Source organism: Endocarpon pusillum (assembly GCF_000464535.1).
Source record: "Endocarpon pusillum Z07020 unplaced genomic scaffold scaffold4993, whole genome shotgun sequence".
NCBI lineage: Eukaryota > Fungi > Ascomycota > Eurotiomycetes > Verrucariales > Verrucariaceae > Endocarpon > Endocarpon pusillum.
This window is the reverse complement of record NW_006916474.1, coordinates 1-24,134: the sequence shown is the minus strand read 5'-3', so window position 1 is coordinate 24,134 and position 24,134 is coordinate 1. Positions and strand designations below refer to the sequence as shown.

Below are 24,134 nucleotides of genomic sequence, written 5' to 3'. Positions count from 1 at the left end.
CAAGGAGATGTCCAAATCTTGCTTGGAATGTAGAAGTTTCCACTGCAACACTTCACAACCGCGAGAAGCCTTGAATCAAAGGTATGGGTACCCCTTTTGTCTTGAACTACGGATGTAGGAACGAGAACTCACAGGCTCTGCATGAGGAATTTGGTTCAGAGTTTTTATGGTCACAATGTCCCAGCAAGTGCAGCAAAAGATCTCTTGGCAACTCCTATTCTCTGTGCTACATAACTGTATTCTATCCAGCGAACAGATCAACAGATCAACAGATCTTGAGCCTGTTGTCAAATCATTCCTGTGCCGCTTCGGCAGATCAAAACTGTGGTATCAATGAGGTGTGGATAGTGTATCACAACGGTGCCTGCTCTTGTCCTTTATCTGCTTGAGTAAGCCCTTTGATCCTTCAGCCAGGGAAGTTCGTTGGCGATGAAGCATGCACCCAGAGTGCTTATGATAGAAGTATATGCTGCTTGGTGGAGGCAGCTATCCGCTGTCGTTTTGTTAGCAGGTCTTTCTCTCTGGTTGAGTGCTTGAGCTGTGTATTTTCCTGCACCTCGTTTCCACCCGATCTGACCCAGATCTGACCGAACGTGTTTTCTCCATGCACATTGCACACTTAAGGATATCTGTAAAAGCGAATCAAGTGAGTAGCTGCGGGTAGCCTCTGGAGCATAAGCTTGCTGTAGAACCAATCGCAGCTGGTAATCAAGGCAAGAGAGAAGCACCAAAGGTATAAGGGGAGCTGGCCTGCCCCCGGGTTCCTCCCTCCACAGCAAAATTACCCAAAGCATATAGCATACTCTGACAACCTAGCTTGGCACCGCACAAGCAGATCCAAATATATTTAGACCTGTACCCCAAATTTTTGACCGCGTCAAACTTTTGGTCCACCACCTTGTGCTTATCTTCAGCCTGCTCACCACGAACTTGACTTCACAGCCTAGCATATTGTATGCTTTGTGCTTGAGAAGATATTTCTTTCAATAAGCGGTCCTTCCAAAGACAGCTCAAGATTTGTCAACCATCTCACCTTTTCATCCCCATCGTGCACAGCTTGAATGGCCAGCATCGGAGCAATGTCACCCCCAACTCCTGGTGTATACTTTGATGACAAAGAGCTCATCGACTCTTTGATGCCAAAGAATACATACTTTGATACCCTTCTATCTGACGCGTCTTCCAAGAAGCGCCGTCGATCTTCCACAGACGATGTAAGTTACCTTTACTCAAAAAGACCAACATACTGAGAGCTGGCCATGGCAAGCAGGAAGAGGACCAGACTATGCCTAACAAGAAGAGACAACAGCAGCAACATGATAATGAAGACGTCTCTGCCAGAACAAAGCGTCATCGATCTTCCGATGAAGTCGTAAGTCCCTTTCACAGTTATACCTTGCTGTGAGCGTGACAAACTGATAACTTCAACCAGGAACAGGATGGGCTTCATGCGAATAAGAAGAAACGAAAAGATTACCATGAAAATGTACCGCTGCTCGCAGGAACAAAGCACGGTCGATCTTCCATCGGAGATGTAGGTCATTTTGTTACCGCAACTCGTCATCAGTAGCTAACATTGCTCAACAGGAGCAAGAACTGTTGCTTCCTTCTGCAAAGAGGTACAAGTACACGCATGAACATGAACTTGTTGGCTCAGCAGAGTTGGCTTCAAAAACTGCTGTAGGGATCACCGCAGAAGATGATGGAAACGATGACCTGGCAGAAGATGCAACTACCCTCGCTTCTGAAGAGGGTAGGGGTATCAGCTCGGAAGGCAAAAGAGATAATCCTGACATGGAAATTATAGAATGCGCAAGCACTACAGCGGCACCTGGATCCGCCCAAACGAGAAGTTCGTGGCTGACTGTCTGTTCGGGCATTAATACTAACCACTTCCAGACCCTTCCAAAGTGAATTCCAGAATTGTTAAGAACGAGATTCGGAACATCTCTGATGTTGGCCTGGAGGTCCGCATTAGAGAAGAATGGAGTACGTACCGCCTCCATAGACTCTGCGCCTCAGCTGACCGGACTTAGGACCAGCGATCACGCATCCTGACTATGTCAGTCGCCTACCTTCTGCATCGATTGACCCTGCCAATTATGGTGAGGCACTCCCAGATCTTGTGGAAACATCCGCCACTAATGAATACCAGAGCACAAGCGAGCTTCTGGCAAAGATGCCAACGATTTCACTGCATACCTGGAAAGTCAGCGCACATGGGGGCCAGAACGAGCCGATCGGCCTGATATTCTCTTTGTATACAAAATTCCCAGAAGTGGATGGAACAGCTCCAACCCTTCGCTCCTCACCTACAATGATAATGGTCTTCGTCGAGTCGTTATCGATGTGATCAACAACAGACCATTGAAAGCTTTCGACAACCTTCCCGTCACAATCTCCAAGAAGGTCGAAGGCTGGCTCTTGGAAACCTGGGAACGTCAGAACCGAAATATCGATGTTGAGGATTTCATCCAAAGGATGCGTTTCAACGCGGATGATAACGTTTGGAAGAGCAAGAAGTTCAGCAATGCTTTGACTCAGCGGAAAGAACGTTTCAGAAATCGTGGAAGGTGTATTTGCTGGAAAAAGGCCCAGCATGACCGTGAATGGGACCGGAAACTCGAAGCGGAGATGAAGAACAATGCTACATGGATCAAAGCAAACACCACCCGTCACCTTGACGACTTAACAGTCAAAGAAGACAGAGCTCTAGCAGCTGCCACGTTCATCTATGGTGGCCACATGCGGCGTGCTGCTGGTCGCGAGTTGCAGGGAGATGCAAAGATCGAAAAGGAAGAAAATATGAGAGCCTTGCTTGATCAGGACGAGAGTGATGATGATGGCCAAGAAGCTGGAACAGATCTGGAAAGCAGCTTGAGCAAGGTTGCTAATGCACAAGCAGTTGTGAATTGCGACAGATGCGACGTCGAAGCTTCTAGCCTTTCCGAACTCGACACGAATGAGGACCTGGTACAAACACAAGTCAATACTGCTCCCGAAGAGGTGCCGCAGCCCCAGGATCTGACTTCCGGCTTGCGTGTGACTGGATCAGAGGCTCAGACCCAAGCGAGTGCGACAAATACGCAGCCCCACTGTTCACCGCCACGAAAGACGCCGGCACTATCAGATGCAGATATGGATTTCTTCGACAGCTTGGGACTAGACATGCTGCCATACGAAGAGAACTATGTGTTGCCTCCGTATTCCAGAAAAGTAATGGGCGTGTCACGGCAGGACAGCCACCATATCGGAGCGAACCCGGTTGAGCTCTGCACAGAGAATGGTCGAACAAGGTCCATAAGGGCGTCTACCGGACAGAGGTCGAAGGGCAAGCCGCAGGCGACAATGTATCGCTCTGATGTTACTAAAGATAGTCGCTATCCGCCAGCTTCCACGACATATGGATCATCTGAGTCTGCCGTGTCTGCTGAAGAGCTACCCGACTTTGCGCTCCTGGTAGATTGTCAATCAGATTCGTCCGAAGACGTGCAAAGCTTGGTCGACATGGACCTCGGTTCGTTGCTTGGCATTCACCCTAGGATTGTCGATTTCAACATCGCAGATTATTATCCAAACGACCCTGAGAGTTTGGATCAAGAATAGCTGCAAGAGCACCGTATGTCGTATGTCGATGTGAAGCCGGAGTATTGAGCCGCCCATAAGATGTATCGCATATGGCATTCGAAGAAAGAAGACGAATCCCTTCACATCAACTATCTCCCTTTCCGGATAAATATTTCAGATCTTCCTCACAGCCATTCAAGGCAGGGCCGTCTCGTTCGGAAGTTTCGCACCTCTGCTGTCATCATGGAGCATTCGCCCTTCCTTCCCAATGGGTACATTGACCTTACACCACTGATACTGGCCTAGACCCTGGTCATGAAGAGAACTTCCCTGGACCCGACAAGCCGTCGAAGATAAAACACTCAGCGAAGAATGCCGACCAATCTGATATGCAACGTTGGCTTTCCCATCCTGCCGATACAGGTCTTTGCGGCCTACAAGTCCCTCGGCTCTCCACACAACTCGCTCGATTCAGACGGTCTCGACAGGTTCACCGTGTTTGCGTCCAAGCTAGACCCACAGAAGGCTGTGGAGTCAAGAACGGCCACTTTTATTCCGCCTGATCTAACCAGTAGCTTCGGGCTACGTCGACCCACAAAATGCTGTGGTGTCAGGCTATGAATTATTGCCTGGTCTGCGTCCTCAGCAGCGTAAGCTGCACCAACCCACATTGCTGTGGAGTCAGGTTTACCAGACGAGGAGAATGGCGGGCTGAGCTGCGGAGATTGAAGAAAGCCTGCTGTGCGCAAAGAGGATAAAGCTCAGGGGCGTGACAATGCACACCAGGTTTGCTATGAAGCAGGCACGAAAGTGCTACCTCGACAACACCCCGGAAAGGGGGCCCTCACGGTCATTAGGATGGGGATTTCCCAACTGACGGGGTATAAGAGCCCTGCGGGGTGCCTCAATCACAAGCTGTCTTCAGCTGGGGATTTGCCTTTGGACGTTGGCGAGGACAAGATCCGTGAAGCGCTCTCAACGTATGGTCGCATCCAGTGCGTAGATATTCTCCGCAAGGAGGTCGACCTTGGTGGGCAATACACCTTGCCAACTGCTATCATAGCAGATACTATCTCCTGGTGTCGATATGGGGATCATCGCCTTCGTCGGTTTTGATAAGATGGGGCCGGCGAAGATGCGCTGTGTGCTGATGTAAGTCAACCATTGGTCTTCTTATTCTCTTGCAGATTCTGACCATAGTGCTATAGACAGATCTCCCTGGTTACCGCATTCGCGCTTGTGAGGTGTGCATAGGCATCATGCTATGCACAATTGAGGGGCGGGCGAGAGACCCGCATCTTCACCAAAGTCCTTTTCTCTCCAGCTCTGGGGAGCCCCTAATCACAGCTCCCCAACATGTGTCCGGCCTCTGGTCGATCCGGCCTCTGGTCGATTTCACATTTCATACCCGGCCTCTGGTCGATTTCACACCCGGCCTTCTGGTCGATTTCATACCCGGCCTCTGGTCGGTTTCATAACGGGTCCCTTCATGGCCGTCACTGAGTCCCAGCCGCCCAAGCTGTATTTGATGGTGATTTACCGCTGGACATCGCCCATCATCATGGCTATCGCTGGGTCCGGAGGTCCCTGACGCTCAGGCTGTATTAGGAGGTGATCTGCCCCTGGGTGTTATTGAGGTTGCGAAAGGGTCTCGACCTTCCATACGTATCGCAGGATACGGTCATGATCAAGCATGACGGGGAGTTTCAATCACAGGCTACTAGCATAGCTAATCACACTCCAATCAAAGAGAGCCGATGATTATGCTGCAAACAAGCTTCCGGGAGTGGATGATTCGTACAGGAGACTATCTCCTTTGTTCTTCCTTACTCCCAGACTGAGTGCTCGTCTGTTGACACAATGAGCACATGCTCGAAGTCGTCTTAATAAAAGGGCGGAATGCCTAATTTCGTCACCACGACCTGAAAGGCTATGGTAAGCCTTGAAAGGTTCTTGAACGCTGGTAGAGAGATAGCGTGGGCGCTCAAGGACCATGACCACCACACCTTTGGTCATGCATCGTCCTATGGCGGTGTGGACACGACTACCACACCTAAACCACAGGTGAGTGGTATGGATGCCGATGCGTGCATTTCCTTATATTCATGGCAATTCCTCACACAGTGATTTCCTCGGAGGTCTTCGGGGTCATCGCTGCCGGCTGGTTTGGTCACCACCTCTTCCTCGGGTAGCCCCGATGTGATGGTCGGAATGGAATGTTCCACGATCCCTCAACCACCGCACGTCCAGCAACTGTACCCGGCTCCGACGTCTCTGTGCCTGATTCTACACTGAACCTGTTTCAGTCTATGGCGCTGGCGGATGTGTTCCGCGATCCCCCAACCACTGCACGTCCAGCGATCATACCCGGCTCTGACGTCTCTGTGCCCGATTCTACACTGAACCTGTTTCAGGCCAGGGCGCTGGCGAGTCTTTCCGCAATCCCCCCACCTCGGTAATGGCGGTGGTACTTCAGCCGCTCTAGGTGAGGACGGGGATTAGATTGTCAGCGTAAGCTTGAGGTGCAGTCACTAGAGTAATTCTAGGTAGCTGCTTCTGCCAGTTGACCAAGGTAGGGGCTGTTGTAGCTGAGTTTTGGAGAATGAATGACAGAGCGGCGAGGGTGTTGCCTGCAGAGGTTGGGGAGGGCTCGAAGGGAAGGGAAGGGGGGTGGGATGCCTCAAGCATGGAGATCTGATGCCAAGACACCTCAATCTGCGCCTGTCTTTCACCAACACATCATGATTCAAGTTCTCATGGCACCTTCCTGATGGTTTGATGCCAGATCCACCAATGCTTTCTATAAAGAGCGCGGTCGAGCAAACCACGACGAGCTCTGCAACTGCACAAGAACAATGATCATCGCCGAGATGGTGCCCTAACCAGCCCTCGGCTGATGGAGCTGGCCCATTTGTGACGCCAACTCGAGGAACCAGAATCAGTTCCCGGCGAGACAATCTGCCGCTCGAAGGTCTTTAGAGGCTGTCCACATTTGGCTACATTGTATCTGTAGTCACTTTTCGTAGGCTGCCCGATAACGCAGCTGAAGATCCTGCCATGGTACGACCAAGGATCACTGAACGCATCCTGGCAGAGCTGCAGAACGTTGTTGACCTCTTTATGAGGCGCATCAGAAGATTCAACCCCTTGACATCATCTGTGTCTCTCACAGATCGACCACAACCAAGATGTCGGATCGGGCTGCTAAAGATCCTTTGACGAGCCGCTGGAATCAGACGTTCCACCTCGGAAATCAGGCCAAACCTGTAGTTTCAGGCTATCGAACGGCCTTGATCTTCTTCCTCAAATATGAACATGTTGCTTCAGTGCAGGAGTCAGACTGCTAACGACATCACGGAAGAGCCGGCCAATTAATGTTGGAAGGACGAGGATGGTGATAGAGATATGAATGACGATGGCGATGGTGATGGCGGTAGTGATGGATGACGATGACATTGATGCTACCAGAGTCAATGTCAATGATGAGAGCGATGTTCAAGGCAAGTACAGGATCTCCGTCTCGAACGATAAGGGAATCCTGAGAAGGCGCCATCGATCTGTTAGTGGGTGCGAGATCCCCACCCCAACCCCACCGACTCCACCTCAGCTGATGGGAGAAGTCGGCTACTACCAGCTCATCATCAACGTCAGCCACATCGAAGAGAATAGTGTCCATTTGTCAATGTTCATCGCAAGTTGAGTCATCATCCAGCTTGAGTGGGCGAAAGACCCGCACAACTTCCAGCCCAACTTCTTACCACTATTTCCGATGCGAGTCCAAATGCGAGGACACCGGCATCCAGAAAATTTCCATTAGCCACCTCGAAGACATGAATCAGAAATTCAACCATCGAAATGCTGGCCGGAGTCTCCGCTATGCACAAAACCTTGTCGCAGGCTCTCTGCTAAACCATCACTACATGGGGACTGGACCATCCAGCACGCAGAAGAATAGCATCTCGAAACTCATCTCTACCCGGGAGAACGTGGTCAGCCGGCACCAGAGAGCGGAGATGGAGCGAGGAACAGATTCAGGAGTACAGTTGGGACTGCGGCGGAATTGTGCGCTCAGATAGTGCAATATCTAGTCAAAACCCATTCACCCATGCATTTGACCGTTTCAGCTTCAGTGATTGCATGTTCAAACCGCTGATCGCTGATCGTGCAGTGAATCCATTATTGATCTTTGTTTGATTTTAGTCCATGAAAGGGCTTACTCCGCCCAATGGCTGAGCTCTGATGGAAGAGCCAAGTTGACAAGTATCTGACAGGTAAATTGTAGAAAAATGAATTTTGAAAAAAAGAAGCATTGGACAAGACCTTCACAGTTGCTCCGTGAAATCTCTCAGGGCAACTTCGTGGATGAGAGAACGGAGAGAATGAAAAATCAAAGAAGTGGGTTGGGGTTGGGGAGGGTAATCATTACGTAAATACCGTAAGCACGTTTAATACCCGGTAGGGCACACTGTGAAGACTACTGTGGCAATACTGCTCCTTGGTAACTTAACGAGCCTACTAGTACGTTACAGTAGCCACCACGAGACAAACAGTGGTTGATAGATTCAGATCCTCATGTTGGAAAAGCACCTTCTTCACTCAATGCAAGCTGTGTAGTGAATACGGGGTTCAGTTACCATCTGCTTACACGGAGGAGCACGCTCGTACTGTTACTCTTGCTCATCATCAGATACAAGCCTTAGTAGGTAGCTGACTACTCATCTCCATACCGGGACTCCATCCGAGCCATTTGAATATTTCGGTTCAGAAGCAAGTAACCACACAAGCACCAACACCAGGGGGCTCCCTGCCTCGAAACTACAGATTCATCATTTGCCAAACAGTTTCCTTCCTTGTCTTTTAGCTCCCACTTGTGCCCTGTCGTGGATTCCGTTGTGAAAAAAATGTGTTGGGCACCTGTTCTCTCCCCTCTCCCTCTTGCTCTTGCTCTGCCGGAGACCTCATGTGAACTGCCTTGGCTCCTGCTGTATCACCATTACCCTCATTTAGCATTGGATGAGGTGTTTTTCTCAATCTAGTTGGTCCATCTCATATATCGATCCGGCGTAGGAGGCAAGAGGGTTGAAAGGCTATATTGTGCTTGTCTACCGGCCCGTGGGTGAAGGCAGGCAGTTCAAGGTCTTGCTTTTGTGTCTTTGTTCTCCAGCAGAGAGAGCGCAGCTTTCGCAATGTCTGCCAGCTCTGCAGCGCGTTCTGGTGTGATATCTGATGTCTCTGATGCTGCTGGGCCGTGCTGGGCTTTGGTTGTGGATTGAGTGGTCCCAGTCGAAGGTTGGATGGGCTTTGAGGATTCCGGCATGGCGATTGAACTGCTCGTGTACCGTTTCTGAGTCTATGGAAAGCTGGCTGAATTAACTTTGCCCTATCTGTTCGAGGCGAGGTGTGCTTTGAATGTTCAAGATTGGGGTAGCTATTGTGGGATTGTGCTTGTTGGATATTATTGAGCAAGAGACATAGTGGGTGAACGTGCAAATCTGTAGGTCGCTTTGTGCATATATTCTCGGCAATCAACAAATGAGGAAAGGTACCGAGAAACACTTACTCATAGTCATCTTGAATGCGACATCGTCGTTCATTCGATATATATCAGATCTCAATCTGGCTTGTAGGCGTATCAGCATCATAGCTGGAGGCTGGCATGGTGTTTTTTTGACACGGAACAGAGAAAGTTTCCATGACTGAGCTGAGCGAGTAAACTGTAGGACTACCTACAGGCGAGAATAATTGGAGAGACGAGAGAAAGAGTGACAGCGAAGAGGATATGGATAGAGAGTAGGCCGTCAGTATTTCATTGAAATATCCGGTCCACGTATCGCTTATTGTAAACGTCGTACATTAAGATCCGCAATGCAATTTCTCCTCTCAAAAGACCAATACTTCATCTTCAAGACCATTAGCAGCCGCTAAACAAGCACGCTCGCCTTATCCTTGTTGCTATCGTAGCCTCTCTTACCAGCAAGCACCTCGCTCGGCGTCTTCGCAAAGCTAGGCGGTACATCTAATGCCGGGTTGCTGGTGAAGAAGTTCCTAGGCCTGAGCAGCAGCGTCATTGGCTCGGCTGGCATGACGGGAAAGTCCTCTGGGCTCGGGAAATGGACGATGCCGAATGTGTGCCAGAGGACAATATCGGCTTTGGCGATGTTCTCGTTTGGGTTGGCGGCAATCCATTCAGGGAGCCCTCGAGCGGGATCGCCTGAAGTTTGCGGGACGTGGCGGCCTGCAGGATGTATCTGGTTGTCGTTATCTGAAGCCGGAAAACCATTGTTGTTAGTAAAGGTTGAGGTAGGAGAAGAAAGGGGACGAGAAGAATGCAAAAGCTTACATTTGGTGACGTGGACGGCATGTCGAGAGAAACCCGCTCGTTTCCATACAAGGCCGCCTTCTTTCGGAAGGAGCTTCGGCACTTCTCTGCTGACGAGTTTATACGATACTGGCTTGTGGGAGTACGGGTTCAGTTTGTCCTCATTGCATATCTCCCACGTGCGTGTACTCTGTCCATCATAATCTGACATGCTCTCAACAGGATTGGTATATCTCTTTCTTTTCGCGTAGAAGGCATTGCCGTATTTGTTCTCCACAGAACCCACATCACCTGGTCCTTGTGCAGCATCGGATTGAAAAACTGTATTGTTTGGGCCGTCGATGTTGGGATCAACCCTCAAGCAGAAGAGATGCTGATGATTATGAGCATTGACACCAGGATAGACCTGTGTACCCCAGCCCTTGGTATCTTCACCTGGGTTCATGGGGTACGTGTTCAAGATACCTGTAAGCTTAATCTCGAGCTGGACCGTTCCGTCCTGATGGAAAATCCAGTACACGCAGTACTCGTAATTGGCCGCCGTGAAGACATGGGAGATGATCAACTTTCTGGCGCGTGTAACAACAACAGAGTCGTCACGGAAGTCAGTGTGCTTAAACAGAATGCCGGCATCTTCTTCATGAATGCAGATAGCATTCTTAATTATGGTTGCTGCTCCGGCACGATTAACCAAGTTTGCGTCGATATAGTGGATCGAGCCTTTGCAGTCACAACCAAGGGCAAGCGAGTTGGTCATGTATCCACCACCATACTCGCCGAGATCGAAGGCATGCTTCCGATGGTGAGGGTGCTCTGGGTTGCCGTACGGTACAACCATCTCAGCCAGTGATAGTCTGTAGAAGATGGGCCGAACTTTGTTCTCTGTCTTGTCAAAGTACGTAATATTGTTCAACACAATTCCTTCTCGATAATTGAAGCCGACATGGACAGACCAGTTCTGCCATTCTATGATTCTGCCGTTCACCTTGAAGCTTACACCTTCAGGCTGAGTGATGTTGATAGGCTTGAGATCAGTTCGGTATCCGCCCGAGTTTTTTATGGCGGTCGGATGGTAATTGTTAGCAGGCGCTTGGTTGACCGGCCGTCTCTCCTTCGGGACGTCGATATGGATGATCTCTTGCTTGTCAGCATCAAATATTGGACAGAAGTCTAGCGGGAAGCCGTATTGATTGTCATCAACGTGTGGACGATAATACATCAACGCCTGCTGCAAGCGAATGCCACTTCCAAATCTCTCATCATATCCAATGGTCCATGGATCACAGTAGACTTTGTCCATATCCTGGCTGGGGATGCCAATGATGCCACACTGCTCAATTACTTTGGGGTCTTGGCGACAGATATGCTCGACAACTTGGAGGTCTTCCATGGTGATCAGTGGTTGCACGCCTGGAGTTTCCTTCCATTGTATAATCTTGCGCTCGTCAAGGTCAACGAGCCCGTCGAACACCTTGCTGCCCCTCCCAATTGCAACTACATCTGCTATGCGGTGTGGACGAGGGGTGTGATCTGGATCCGCAAGCCATGCAAGCATATCAGCTTTCTTGGGTTCATCAAGTGTGACAGCGTTGTAGAAGAGCGAGCCATGTTCGCCCCGGACAAGGGAAGTAGCAGTCTCAATCTCGAGCGAGGACAGCGGGTCAAACGGATGGGGAGGAGATACGCTATTGGTGACCTGCTGGGCCAACTGCTTCAATCGGTCCAGAACCATGATGTAGTAGGAAGCTGATACTTTTGGGGGTAATGCTGATGGTATCGAGGTCGTTGAGCGGGAGGTGAGGTGGAGAGTCAGCCAGAGCTTGAGTCCAGCAGCTTGATTATGATTGACTTTCTACATATCTGGAAGGACTCGATGAAAGAGGCAGGTCTATGCAGAAACGGTCTTCTTACCTTTTCCTCCCCTCATACCCCTCTCCCCTCCCCCACCCCAAAACACTACTAGTTCTAGACGATAAGACTACCACGGCAAATTAGGGAGCGATGGAGAATGCTTCAGGGGTCAAGCCTTGGCTGCGAACCCCGTATCTTTTGCCCGTTTAGGTGCTAGCATATCTTCACTGCGGCTCTGTCGATTGCTCATCACTCTTTAGGAAAAAGCAAACACAAGAGCAACGGAAGATGTCGCCTCATTGCTCAGGCAAAAATGACCAATCTCAAGTGGCCCCAGATCTCGCTGTTCTCAAAGAACTCCCGAATGAAACGCTGATGACACCTATCAAGCTCCTATGAGCTTGTGATGACTGTCCCTGCCGCCCTTAGAAGCAGATAGCAAATGCATGCCCATATAAGGAAGTATGCTTGTACAGAAGATTGAGAGTAGGGTGAGAGCTTTCTATTACTACAAGCAAGGGATTCTGCCGTTGAAGCAGGGGCAGAATAACAGACAAGTCAGATTGGCCTGTAAAATCTACAGGATATGGGAACTGCTATCATAGAACCCAATTTACCGGTTTCCCACTATTCAGCGCCAGTCCTTCTCCGAGGCTATGCTTTGAGAAATCAGAACTAACATGTATTCAGAATTGCCGTCTTCCTAATAATTCATACTCCTGAGATGAAACAGCAATGCCATACCTCAATCACGCTTTAGCGTATTGAAACTGGCCAAATCCACCGACACCGCCTGGCGTCAGATGTCCCATACCGCCATGATTCGCCTGCGGCCCAGGAGTATGATTCTGCTGAGCCAGGCCCACATTGTTGGTTTGCGGTGTACTGGGTGTGCCATTAGCATTGTAGAATGTAGCTCCATTCATGTTCGGCGTTGCAAAATCTCTGTTCGTGGCTGCGGACATCTGCCCGTTCAAGCCCCACACCTGCCCTGAATACTTCTCGTGGTCGATGTCGCCACCAAAGATCTTCTCCTTCATCTTGAAGTAGACCTGCCCGGTAAGCAAGGAGTCACTACCGGCCTGGTGTGCGATACCGACTCGGTTTATGCCAAGCTCATCTGCAATGTCTTGTAAGCCCGACTTGGTCTGCAGTTTCTGCAGGATAGTTCCGGCTTCAGCTGTGAGCTGCTGGTTGTTGTTGACTGTTTGATTGCGCGCAGCATGCTTCAGGAGGAATTTGATGTCATATAAGCTTGGGAAGAAGATTGTAAGCAGCTTGTGGAATTCCTCTTCGTCTTCTGGAAGTGGTTTCTGCAGCATGATTTTCATCAGGTATCCAAAATCGTAGCCAGAGTGGAATGAGATCCAATTAACATCTTCCTCGAGCACAAGTCCGCTGGAGTACAAAAGAGCACCGAAGTCCTTGGGATCGATTCCATTCTTTTCGTGTGCCGAGAAGTCGATGCCAGCCTTCTCGAGCATTGTCGTTGACTCTTGTGCGTACATGTCGGATGCTAAGGAGAAAGAAAAGTTGAATTGCCACGAATATGGCGAAGGTATGAAGTTAGTCAGGTAGTTGGGCTGAGGGTTTGCGGGATCAGTTGGAGCCGGTAAGCTGCCATCGTCGGCGAACAAGGTTACTCCCAGCTGAATCATTTTCAGGAGGTCGACATTGCAGCGCAACGTCTGGTAGTGATAGTCCGCTTTGGTTGTGAATTGTCCAATTGGACGTGCCACAATTCCAGGAAACTCTGTATCCTTACAGGCATGTCAGTCATTGCGGCGGTAGAAAGTGGCGCAAGGGAAGGGCTTTACCATGGCAATGTAAGGATACTTGTCCACGAGCTGCCTCAATGCCTTCATTTCCGAAGCAAGATTGCTTTTCCATACATTTCGTATTCTGCTATTTGCTTGACCTGCCTTTCCATCATTACCGTCCAAAACGCGCCCTTGTGGTGGTGGCATCTGCCCTCCCCTTGCAAAGCTCATTTGCGCAGAATGACTAGCCAATCCTGTGCCTCCACCATCTGCTAACCTAGCTCCGTCGAAACCGCCGTTGTTCATGTTCGAACCTGGCAGTGACATTCCAGACATAAAGCCTGGATGACCTCCAAGCCCAGCTGCAGGCAACTGCATAGCGTTGTGCTGCGCTTGATGGTGTTGGTGGGGTTGTTGATTTTGTTGATATTGTGACTGCTGCATATGCTGGAAATTCGGATAGAGGCCCTGTGGTCCATGACGGCCGGAAGGAGGCATCTTGTCGTATGATGAGGCGCGAAAGTAAGATCGTTGTTGCGAAGTCAATATGAGCGGAGGTTCATCTGAAATACCTGTCAGCTTGTTTTATAGTGAAATAACTCTCTGCGCAAACATGTTCTGGATAATTCTCCTTGCCGAGCAATTCAATCTTACCAGCGCGCCATAGTTTCGATCACATCTACGGGGACACGGCATGTATACATGTCTGAGTGTGTACGAGTTCGCGACGTAAAACTTTGGGAACCACTGTGCTTCATGTTCGGATTCATCCCCCAGCACTCTTGGCATATGAAGCTCCAACCTTCCCCTACAGTCTGTGCAGCACTGCAATCCAGTTCCAGTACCTATCAGAGGCGACCGAATCAAGCGCTGGGAGAGTCTACCCTCCCTCAACCCTCTTAGCTTCCATCAGCCAGCCGTCAGAGCTCTCGGCAGGCTTTCCTCCACGACTACATCATGGCACCATCAAACCCCACTGGCTTCGACAAGAGCACCTTAGTGGAAGCTTCGACAAGCAGAGTATGGCAGTCAAGAGATCCATGGGCAAGAGCGTTAGTTCCAGAAGCCCCAGAAATTTACATGGGGCCTCCTCTGACAGATAGTACGCAGCGAGCAATGGCGATACACAGGTCCCTTTACACGGTACAATCGGTTCAGACGAGCATTTCCGGGGCTAGGTATAGCAACCGTTGCTTTTGCGGGATACCTGGCCTACGAGGCAGCTTTTATGAAGGATGAACATCATGGGCATGGGGAAGGTCATGGGAATCAGCATAGTGGAATGGAGAGCCCCGGCTCGGCTGGTGGAGCAAGCAGTGCTACAGGATAGAGGAGCGCATAGGGATGGCACCCAGAGATGGATGCTTGATATTGCAAACGCATTATGTACATATGCTCTGGTGTACTGGAGTTTGGTGCTGCATGATTTAGATACAAGGGATATCCGGAAGGAATAAATCATGTTGAGAAACTACTTGAAATGCTATCGAAAAGAATCGTGAGTATCGTTATATGTTATGGTCATGATATTTCCATTCATGTAGCGCAACACATGTTCCCAAACGTTATCTTCAATCCATTGAGCTGATGCAAAACCATCTATAGAGGGTCGCCACGACTCACTTCACTTGGTTCGAATTTTCCAATACGGGCCCCACCAACACCCATTCGTGTCAATGCTATCGTCATGTCATGTCGTAAGTTGTAGGGAGAAGGACGATCTTGATGCGAGAAAATTGATCTCCTAAAGGTGACTATGATGGCTCCTACCACCGAGGGGGTGGTGCTCGAGGGCGATACCACTCTCGCTCGACCACACGTTCGTCTTCTCGATCCCAGGGCCCGGGCGCTGGCCTACTAGGGGCATCCTCAATGGCCAAGGGTCTCCTGGGTGCTTCTGGTGGAGGGAGAGCTCTCCTTTCCCAGTCGATTTCTTTCATGCGCTTGCGTCTAGCATGTCTGATGTCTTCGCTAAGACCGACCAGACGAGCGACATCCTCCTGTGCAAGCTGTCAGAGATACTTTGTAATTCAGCTGGGTCAGGTCAGGTGGAGCTTACGTATTTTAGATAGGCAATAACATAAAAGAAATCATCCGTCTCCTCAAACTCATAACCAGCTTCAACGATAGCTTCTTTGACTACCAGGTCTTTGGTGATTTCTGTCCACATGCCCTCTCTAGGGTCTTTGACTCCCATGTATCGTCGTCCAATTTCTCCTCCAGCAGCAGCAGCAGCAGGAGCTGGAGCTGGAGCTGGCGCTGGTCTGCCGACCTCGCTGCCGTATCCTTCATCGCTACCATCTGGCATGAACTTACTCCTTCTCACCCCGTTATAACGTTGCCAAGTGATTTCTTGGGCTCCGCCGCCAGCCCCATCCATACGCACACGCCGAGTTCCTGGTGGCACATCGACAATCGCCCAGTCAGCCGTTGACCCGTGATAGCCTTCTCCAGGATAAGTGCGATCGAGCGCTCGTTGGTTATAATACTCCGCTTCCTCCTGGATATCCCGTGAATCTCGTGGATCGCGCCATCGTTCTGGAGGAGCGGGCCTTCGGGATGGAGCAGGAGTAGCATAAAGCGCTGCGCGATCCAAATCATCGTCTTGTCGATCACGTGTCGGAGGGGCAGATCTTGACTGGTTACGGTCAATGATGATATCCTCATCATAAGCTCTGCCGTTCTTCTCTCCGCGGCGACGGATCTCAATCCTTTCCTCTTCTTGAGGTGGCGTGGGAGGAGACGGAGGCCTGAAACGGGCCGGTGGAGCAATGGGAGCAAGAGCCAGTTCGTAGCCATGATCAACATGTCTATGATGTGTGATGACCTCTTGATGAATGGCAGGCGCGTTTATGATAGGAGGTTCAGGTGGCGGCCTAACGCTAACACCTCGACTGGATGCTGGACTGGGGGACCGGGAGTCATGTCTTCGGATGATGATCTCCTCTCTCTCCCTCTCCCTACCATTCCGACCTTCACGCTCATCTCGTCTAATTATGATCTCATCTGTGTCGCTACCAGAGCGACCACGTCCCATACGAGAACGCTCCCGTTCATGAGAGACAGCACGTGGAAGAGGATACGGGTCGTCTCGACCTCGATACCGCGGAGCGTCACGTGAATCATCTCTATCACGGCGAATGATGATTTCCTCTCTTTCATAGTCATCACGAGGCGGTGGGCGACGATCGATCACATCATTCCTTTCATATACTGCCGAGTATCTGGGGTTCCCACCCCGCTCCTCCCTTCGGACAATGAGTTCATCTCTCTCAACCTCTCGTGGAGGTGGGGGCCTTGCTCGTTCAGCCGTTCGATCTTCTCTTCGAACAATGATTTCTTCTCGCTCGTAGTCTCGTGGGGGTGGAGGGGGCTCTCGCCTGACCTCTGGCTCTTTCCTCACGATGATTTCTTCCCTTTCAATTTTGCGCTCAAGCTCTGGGCTTGGCGACCTTCGACGCGGACGTGGGACAAATTCAAAGTCCTCCCGTTCTCTGGCTCGGAGAACCACCGGGCCCGAGGTTGTACGTCCATAATTTTCTCGCAAGAAATCTGGTGGCGAACGTTCCTTCACTCGCACTTCTTCCTTCACAACAGTTGTCCTCTCTCGCCCCCGTGGTGGTGGTGGACGGGAGCGGTATTCCAACTCTTCTTCCCAGATACGTTCATCTCGACGGCCTATCTCAGAGCGTGCGTAGTCTCTTCTGGTTTCATACCGATCAGAAACCTCGCTTGGAGCGAATCGACGACCCGCCATGGTCAGCAACAAGGCCCAAGGCTAGGATCAGGGGGGTAAAAGGCTTGCAACCTCACAAGTGGGATGACAACAACAAACTAATTCTATGCCTTGTAAATTGACAGACTTCTGGTTCCTGAAAGAAGGGATAAGGGAGACTTCGGTCTGGAGTTTATGCCTAGTCGTGGAAATGTGGCACGATGGTTCGAGAGATGATGGACTTTGTTCGTTGTCAGAAGAATCGAGTGGGGGGGCGTAAGGAGCCAGGCCAAGAAAAGAATGTTACTGCCCAACTGACGTAGTTTCGCATGCTCTTGAGACGTAGTGTTATCGGTATCGGTGTGCCCCCAGTGGGAATATTAATCAGACATTCGAACACCAGCAGATATGGACACTTCAGGTACTTCAGGTACTTCAGGAGGACTTTCCACTGGTATGCTAGGATTCTACTTCCCCAGCCTGATGAACGACGAATTCAACACAAATGGCACGGGATGGGGTGCGGATGACGGACAATCTTGTAAGCCATCGTAACATTACATATGTACCCCCAGGCGGCCCGCAACTCAAAACATGTGCAGCACAACTCCGCCCCCAGCCAACGTCTTGGTCCATCCTCAGACGAGTTTCAGGCTATGCGGGTGGAGTTATTCTAATGCATCACGAATTCATAATGCTCTAAGAGCGAGTGGCCCGAACAAGATGCGTACTTCATATCTATGTCCGTTGTCATCGGGTGACCATCAGAGCACCGAAGGAGCACTTCCAACGGCTCGTTTGCTGTACATGTACTTACCGACTGCAAGCCTGGATGTGGAAAGTCCAGAAAGTGCAAGTGGTAGTATCGTGGGGGACACCGTCTTAATGCGCCCTGAAGCCATCACATTATGTTCCTGCACGACCGCCGAGTGTTGGTGGAAAGCCGCCAGAGATCTTCTTGCATATTAGCCCTCGGTGCTATACCTCCAGACAAAGGCTCTCAAAAAGTAAGAGCACAAGAAAATGTAAAGCATACAAAACTCCTTCCGCTCGATCTGATGTACACTGCTGTTTTCCCAGAATTCCTGAAAATGCTAGACCCATGCGATCGGTCGTCGAGGAGAGAGTAGCCCACCCGTCCCATCGTGAAAGTCGTTGAGCAAAATGCAGCACGCTGGATGATTAGATGACGCCGCTTGTGGCGATGCAAGGCGAAGGAAATGATGGGACTGTAGGAGGAGTTTTATTGTATTGACTACTCCAGGGTCTGTATTAGCGAGATGTTCGTTTCTCATGATGCCACAAGTCTATGATAATGCTGTTCATTTTGTTCAAGAATCGGGATTGCGGACCTGTCACAAGGGTCAGATAAGATTCAAGACATGAAAATCATTGAGAAATAGAGCCTTGACTCACTTGCAATTGCCTCGAATAATCACGATTGTCCTGAAGGGACACGCTACTGTGCTGACTCTCTTCGCATGTGTAGATAGCATTCGGATTCAATCTCAAGTCGGTACCAGCACTGTAGCGGTGGCTCGGAGAAAGTGAGGTGCCAGCGCTGTTGGAATTGGAGCCTATGGGTAAGCCGGTGGTAATAATTCTGGGATTCTTGTCAATTAAACCAGCCTGCGACATCTGGCTAGCATGACGCGTAGGAAGGCCTTTAACCCCATCCGCTCGATCGCTCTCTGGTGTCCTGGGTGGTGACAGATTCTGTCCCCTTCTACGTAGATACAGCCAGAAAGCTAGTCCGAGTATGGCCGCCAGACTCACGGCAGCGCCTATTGCGATACCAGCCATTCTGCCAGGGTTCCCGCCACTAGGTGGAGGCGAAGATTGTCCAAGAGCTGGGTCGGTGCTGGGAGCCACACTAGCTGTGCTGGTGATTGTTGTTCCATTCTGTGTGACCGTGATGACAGATGGAACGAGGCTAGGAGCTTCGGTCGGCAAAGGAGTTGGTGAAGGACTGAAGGTACTGGAGGATGTGACCAGAGTAGTTGGTATAGGTGTAGCGGTGGGAGTAGATATGGATGTATTCACCACTGTGGTTGAAACGACCTCAGTTGAGACGACACGCTCCTGATTCTTGGTCAGCAAGACTTCTCATAAAGCGCATGCATCGTTTCCCAAGCCATAAACTGTGTGGTATGGAAGATGAGGGCCATACACTGGATGAAGGACTCGGCGAGGGCGCTTTCTCGGTGACAGTCACAGTGGGCTGTTCCGACCCAGCCGGCGCAGTAGTCTGCGTAGTGATGACCGTCAACACTGACGAAGTGGCAGGCCGGGGTCCGGCTTCTGAAGAGACAACAGGCGGGGACGAAGGCCCTGAGAAAGAAAAAGAGCTTGGAGATTTAGTAGTGAGAGGGCCACTCACTGAGCTTCCACGAGTACTTGAAGGTCGTGCAGATGAACGGGCAGAGGTGCCAGACGGGGATAGGGTGAGCTGGAAGTATGCGTAAAGGCCACTGGATGATGAACCACACCACTCTGTAGGGTATCCAGGGCAAGAATCCTGGCAGTTCAAGGTGTTGACACTATAGCCAGGAGCATAATTTGAACACCAGCAGTTTTGACCCTGAATAACAGCGAAGGCATAACTGCTCTTGCATGTATCTTGACAAGCCCCGTTGGACTGGTAAGAATCCTCAACTACGGTGGTCGTCAATAGTGGATGGTTTGGTTAGGCATGACATAGACCTTTACCTGGTTGAAAGCTGGAACCCGTGTTGTCCGGCGAGCAATAGTTGATCTCCAGTGCCTGTACCAAGCTGACAAGAAGCAAGGCTTGTGCCAGCGCCCTGAGCCTCCTCCATGCAATCATGGTGAGCTAGTAGTATGGTGCAGTGTAGCTCTTAAGGATGTAGGTCCCGTAGATATTGTTCCCACAACCAATGTAGACTTCCGCAAATTGATTGCTCGGGCTGGTGATAGCGCTTTGAGCTGCATATAATAGCTCTGACTTGAGGAGCTGGAATTGAACCTCAGTTCGACGCGTGAGGTGTGCGACAAAACAACAAGAAATTCGAAGATTGAACGGGATGTGGAGTGCACAGTTGAAGCTAAGCGAGGTTCGCTTAGTCGTCGTCAACGACAGAACACAGGGCAAACAATATATGCGGCCGAGGTAGGTAGTCGCCCAACTTCTCTACACTGATGTCAGTTCTTGGAACTGTTCCAATTGATTCGCGTTGACAAACCTGTGATAAGCGCCTGACGATGTAGAGGATCAATCTTTTCAAACCACCACCCAGGGGCCACAACCTCCCAAAGGCTCGCTGTATGGTCTCAGCAATGAGGAGAGCACATGGTCGTCGTCAATGGATCGTTCCAGACGACGATGACCATGAGCGTGTTGAAAGTGTCAAGAGATAGGAGGTAGCGGTGGTGGTGAATTGATTGAGGAGACGATGGGATGCTGTGGAGCGATTAGAGGCTGAAGCTACTGACCGCCAGTAGTGCTAACTACCAATAATTGGGCCGATTGGGGAGATCCTGGTCTCCACTGCCAAAAAAGTCTGCCCCAAAAGTAAATGACGATTCCAAGCCGACAGAATCTAGCGCCATAGGATGTTACAGATACTTGGATTGATATCTATCACTAAATATCGTCCTGGGGATGCACAACACCTTCAGAATGATATGGCGGTATACCCCATATGATTCAGTAGTCATAAAATTGTACACAGATGCATGCATCAGTTCCGAAAGATGGCCATTGTCGCACGTCAGACAAGGTTGTTGACTGCAATACTCCCGGAAGTCGGTCACGGAGGCAAGTCTGTGGACGAGAAGTCGTCCACAGGTGGAATGCAACAGGGTAACAAAGACAACCCTATGCTGCCCCATGTTTTCAGCTATCTGTGACAGCTCTGGAATGGTCTGATCTGAACATTCTCTGTCATCATTATCCCAGCTCTTTAGCCACCAGTGGCAACTGCATATCTCATATACATTTGCTTATCGCAACCATAAGGAGATAATGGAGTACTGGTGTGCAAGCCTGTCAGAGGATAACTGCACCCACAATCCAGCTCCTCCATTTTATGCTATGCAGTGCAATGCAGCTAGCTCCCTTATTGGGTCCCAGCCAAAGGGGTGTGCGTGGGGTGTACGTGAAGTGTACGTGAAGTATCTATGAAGCATCTATCGTCGACTGCGAAACGGCTTCGTATCTGAATGTACTGTGCAGCCTAAGGACAATGCTTTTACAGGCTTACGTGCCAATTCATCCATAGGAGACCAAGGAGAAATTGCATGTCTCTCCGTAGGTTGTTCTTGATTTGATGAACATTGTTACCTAATACTTGTTTGGCAGCGCCTCACGCACCGGCTAAACCAGAAGGGGATGATCTGCAAGCACTGAGATTTAGGTGGATCCTACAGGAGTTGCTTGAAACAAGAAACTCACATGAGTCCACTGGGACTCAGGAGTCAATTTTTAAACATCTGATAGGCTGTTCCTGAGAGACCCATGGGGACCACAATGGCTGTTCCCACATGTACCACCCCACCTCCTTAGAGCTTACGGATCATGGCGATCCTGGCGTGTAATGACTGTGCAGCGCAGTGCAGTTCCATAACCGAGCAAGCCCGAGATGCTGAAGCTCCAAGGATTTCAATTGGCAGACTGCCATCGTGAGGAGGAGGAACACGGAAACCCATTCCCAACAAATCCTCGTCTTTGACCTGGTAGTAGGTTTTGTGCTGTTCCTGTTTGGAGGCGTACCGTGATCTGAGTCTCTGCTCAAGAATGTCATTTACATCGCTATAGCAATCATGTCTGGAAGGAGTTGTTGGAGTTGCGATTGTCTTCTCCACTGCGCTTCTTTCAATTCACCATGGTTTACATACCAATAGAGTGAACTCACCAGCCGCCTCATATCCTCAATGTCATCGCTGTTTTGGTCACAGAGTTTTTATGATGGGGTGGTATGAATTTTGAGGTGAACTGTCTTGCTACACCGTGTGTGTGGTGCCGTGAAGCCCCGGGTGGGCAAGCAGTAAAGACGTAGATCCAATGGCCATCATACCCAGCGAACCCGGGGCATCACGTCAACAGGGCAGCCTTGCTTTTGTGTGACAATGGATCATACAAACACTCATGTCTACAGTTGTGTGAGTCCACCCAGCACAAATCTACTTTCTCCACCAAAATGGCTAATTTATTCATCTCTCCGGACCATTTTCACCAGGTCACTGAGTAGCAGGTTGAAGGATGACCCTTTTACGGAGATCTCTATCCCCTTCGTCCCCGGACAGGGATGTAGATTGTGCCAATTAGCGCTGTCGATCACTGATAAGGGATTCAAAATGTCAACAAACACCTGTTTCGAGCGAATTGAGGCCATTCTATCTAGCAATTGACTCCAATTGAGTGATGATATCGTTGCCAACATTCCCCTTCGATACAAAGCCAAATTTGACATTTACTACACATATAGGCCGTGTGAGAACCACCTAAAATACCGTTGGCAACGCTATTTTGAGTAAATTCTGTAATATCTGCGCTAAATTTGCGCTTGGGTGCTCTTTTGCGTGGGCAGCCTGGTGAATGGAGTCTTCCCTATTCGCACCGGCCACGCTCTTTCATTTGTATGTGTTTATGGTGGCGTTTAAACACTGTTGTGGGTTAAGGATAAGATTATTTCTTCTCCTTCTTCTTCTTCTCCTTCTTCTCCTTCTTCAGATTATTCGAATGTAATAATTAGTCGGAATGCCTTCGGAACGGTGCATTCGCAGCGGTGCATTCGGCAACGGTGCATTCGGCGTTTGGGTCTTGGCGTGACTCCGCAGTAGTAATTTGTATGTAGCGTTCCTGGCATTTCCCAACACTCTTTTGATAATTCTTCTTTTTATAGCACGTAAAGCCTGCACGTAGTTAATTAGCCTGGTCTACGCCCTTTATATAATGATTGTAATCATTAATAGTCTTTAGTATAAAGAGCTTTTTAAAGGGTTGACTGTCAAAAACAGGGCGTAGAATGCGTTCATTTTCGGAAGTCAGTTTTAGGCAGTTTCTTCTCCTTCTTCTTCTTCTCCTTCTTTTTCTTCTCCTTCTTCTCCTTCTTTAGATTATTCAAATATAATAAATAGTCGTATAAGGCGCTTATAAATGTCCTATAACTATCGTGATTTTGCTCCTTATTACTCTATTTCTATAACAAATAAGCGTTAGTATTAGCAACGTCAATAAGAAAGAAAAATAAGGGCCACCACGTTTGATAATTCTTCTTTTTATAGCACGTAAAGCCTGCACGTAGTTAATTAGCCTGGTCTACGCCCTTTATATAATGATTGTAATCATTAATAGTCTTTAGTATAAAGAGCTTTTTAAAGGGTTGACTGTCAAAAACAGGGCGTAGAATGCGTTCATTTTCGGAAGTCAGTTTTAGGCATCTCTGCAGGCGTTAAATTTTATCCTCAGGTCTATTAAGACTATAAGCAGTCGAAATAGCGCCTACAGCCTTATTATATCTTGCTAAATAAAGCATATAACGTTGTCATCTACTACTTTTGCTATAGTAGAGTCCTATAACAGCTTATTATTGTTATCAAAATGACTCTGAAGATCAGAGGGAAAGCGCCATCAGCCTTTTTGCGTGTTGTACTCATGCAATAGACCCCTATAGCCAAAAGGCACTGCGTAACAGGTACATTTAGAAAGAGATTATCTAAATTGATGCAGAATTTGAGCTGTTTCGGAAGCTGTTTAGCTAGACGTAGAACAAGTGTGAATGTGGGTGCTAAAGAGACGCTTTCTGTATGACCTGCGGAGCGCAGGCGCGGCCAGCTCGTTTTTTTTGACCCTTTTCGAGCGTTTCAACGCCCTCTATTCGAGAGTAAAATAGCCAGCTCTAAATATAACTATGATCGCCAATATACCACAGTTTGTACCCTGTATAAATAGGCTTGTTCT

The 24,134-nt window shown here is 49.4% G+C and overlaps 7 protein-coding genes across 7 annotated transcripts; 3 read left to right on the top strand and 4 right to left on the bottom strand.

The window, feature by feature from the left end:
- Nucleotides 1-1,079: 1,079 nt before the first annotated feature.
- On the top strand, nucleotides 1,080-3,606 carry EPUS_00247 (uncharacterized protein; the record flags this gene model as incomplete). Its single annotated transcript, XM_007805904.1, has 7 exons — nucleotides 1,080-1,214; nucleotides 1,271-1,372; nucleotides 1,433-1,534; nucleotides 1,588-1,852; nucleotides 1,900-1,989; nucleotides 2,037-2,105; nucleotides 2,156-3,606. The coding sequence occupies 7 exons, from the start codon at nucleotides 1,080-1,082 to the stop codon at nucleotides 3,604-3,606; spliced, it is 2,214 nt and encodes a 737-aa protein (XP_007804095.1).
- A 1,893-nt stretch (nucleotides 3,607-5,499) lies between these two features.
- Nucleotides 5,500-6,026, top strand: EPUS_00246 (uncharacterized protein; the record flags this gene model as incomplete). The annotated part of the gene is made up of 2 exons (XM_007805903.1): nucleotides 5,500-5,631; nucleotides 5,760-6,026. 2 exons carry the CDS (start codon nucleotides 5,500-5,502, stop codon nucleotides 6,024-6,026), a joined length of 399 nt encoding a protein of 132 aa, XP_007804094.1.
- A 956-nt stretch (nucleotides 6,027-6,982) lies between these two features.
- On the top strand, nucleotides 6,983-7,267 carry EPUS_00245 (uncharacterized protein; the record flags this gene model as incomplete). The annotated part of the gene is made up of 1 exon (XM_007805902.1): nucleotides 6,983-7,267. The coding sequence occupies one exon, from the start codon at nucleotides 6,983-6,985 to the stop codon at nucleotides 7,265-7,267; it is 285 nt and encodes a 94-aa protein (XP_007804093.1).
- A 2,221-nt stretch (nucleotides 7,268-9,488) lies between these two features.
- On the bottom strand, nucleotides 9,489-11,618 carry EPUS_00244 (Copper amine oxidase 1; the record flags this gene model as incomplete). Its single annotated transcript, XM_007805901.1, has 2 exons — nucleotides 9,489-9,829; nucleotides 9,908-11,618. The coding sequence occupies 2 exons, from the start codon at nucleotides 11,616-11,618 to the stop codon at nucleotides 9,489-9,491; spliced, it is 2,052 nt and encodes a 683-aa protein (XP_007804092.1).
- Nucleotides 11,619-12,486: 868 nt separating this feature from the next.
- EPUS_00243 (uncharacterized protein) lies at nucleotides 12,487-13,995 on the bottom strand (the record flags this gene model as incomplete). The annotated part of the gene is made up of 2 exons (XM_007805900.1): nucleotides 12,487-13,497; nucleotides 13,555-13,995. 2 exons carry the CDS (start codon nucleotides 13,993-13,995, stop codon nucleotides 12,487-12,489), a joined length of 1,452 nt encoding a protein of 483 aa, XP_007804091.1.
- Nucleotides 13,996-15,263: 1,268 nt separating this feature from the next.
- EPUS_00242 (uncharacterized protein) lies at nucleotides 15,264-17,254 on the bottom strand (the record flags this gene model as incomplete). Its single annotated transcript, XM_007805899.1, has 2 exons — nucleotides 15,264-15,497; nucleotides 15,557-17,254. The coding sequence occupies 2 exons, from the start codon at nucleotides 17,252-17,254 to the stop codon at nucleotides 15,264-15,266; spliced, it is 1,932 nt and encodes a 643-aa protein (XP_007804090.1).
- Nucleotides 17,255-18,543: 1,289 nt separating this feature from the next.
- On the bottom strand, nucleotides 18,544-20,039 carry EPUS_00241 (uncharacterized protein; the record flags this gene model as incomplete). The annotated part of the gene is made up of 4 exons (XM_007805898.1): nucleotides 18,544-18,564; nucleotides 18,629-19,294; nucleotides 19,383-19,867; nucleotides 19,922-20,039. The coding sequence occupies 4 exons, from the start codon at nucleotides 20,037-20,039 to the stop codon at nucleotides 18,544-18,546; spliced, it is 1,290 nt and encodes a 429-aa protein (XP_007804089.1).
- Between the last annotated feature and the right edge of the window lie 4,095 nt (nucleotides 20,040-24,134).